Source organism: Myotis davidii, unplaced genomic scaffold (genome assembly GCF_000327345.1).
Source record: "Myotis davidii unplaced genomic scaffold, ASM32734v1 scaffold1335, whole genome shotgun sequence".
Lineage (NCBI taxonomy): Eukaryota > Metazoa > Chordata > Mammalia > Chiroptera > Vespertilionidae > Myotis > Myotis davidii.
The window spans coordinates 312,657-313,862 of record NW_006290669.1 but is presented as its reverse complement, the minus strand read 5'-3'; the positions used below and the strand labels follow the sequence as shown (position 1 = coordinate 313,862).

General features: G+C 46.0%; 1 protein-coding gene across 1 annotated transcript in view; it reads right to left on the bottom strand.

Moving 5' to 3' along the window:
• ABCA4 (ATP binding cassette subfamily A member 4) overlaps positions 1-1,206 on the bottom strand; it is a 121,655-nt gene that overhangs the window by 111,005 nt on the left and 9,444 nt on the right. Inside the window, 1 exon segment of the mRNA XM_015563861.1 lies at positions 282-375. Coding sequence (XP_015419347.1) covers positions 282-375 — 94 coding nt within the window.

Here is a 1,206-nt window from a genome sequence, read left to right as displayed (position 1 = left end):
GAGAACTCTGCTCTGCTCCCTTCAAATACTAGTAAGAGTTTGGTTTAGGTATAGAAAAAACAAAAAATAACAACTATTCATCAGTAACCACATACAAGTATTTGTATAGAATGTGTAAGAATAAAGCATTAGCTTCGGTAACACTGATGAATCTCTGTTTTCCGTGTTGTAGGCGTGAGAAGGTAATGAGGAGCTATGATCCGGCCCTCTCAACCCCCAAGACCTTTCTAAACAAAAGGATGGGACCTCCGGGTATACCAAGGCTACCCTGTTATGCTTACATTCATGCTTGCTGTAGAGTGGGTTGATGTTCCTTAACCAGATCAAGACCAGAAATAAAGACAAAGGCCACAGGAGTTCCACCGCAAAGCGAATCTGGATAAACAAAACAAAACGAGAAAGAGCAGTGATGGTAGGAGATTATAGGAAACATACCCAGAGCACATGCACTTCATCTCAGCACCTGTCTATGCAATAGGACTTTGGTTGTGGGATATTTCCAAAAGGACTTCCTTTTTTGATCTCCTCTCCCATACTACCTCTACTATGATATATTAGGCCATCTGGGCTCCGTGTTGCCTCTGTTTTAGAAAATTGCATTAGCTCAGGACTCTCATCAAGGATCATCAAGGTATGTGCTTCAGTGCTTTCCAGATGCTGCTGTGCCCATGAATGCAGATTCGGGTTCTGTAAGGCCCTCCTAGATCTCGCATGTAACACTGATGCTGCAGGTAGGAAAGATCTCAGTTTAAGCTCTCCTGCCAATAAGGAAACAGAGGCCCAGGGAGGGTGGGTTACCAGTGCAGTGTCACATCAGCAGTGATAACATCAGGACCAAAATCCAGCCTCCCGTCTTTCGGGTCAAGGCCCTGCTCCTCCCACGGCCCTGCCTTCTAACACACACTAGACTTTATATCTGTGGTCACTGATGGATGAATGCATGTTCAAACGATTCTGTGAAACACTGTGATCCGTAGCAAAGTCAACAGAAACCTGGGGCCGAAACCGGTTTGGCTCAGTGGATAGAGCGTCGGCCTGTGGACTGAAGGGTCCTGGGTTCGATTCCGGTCAAGGTCATGTACCTGGGTTGCGGGCACATCCCCAGTGGGGGATGTGCAGGGGGCAGCTGATCGATGTTTCTCTCTCATCGATGTTTCTAACTCTCTATCTCTCTCCCTTCCTCTCTGTAAAAAATCAATAAAATAT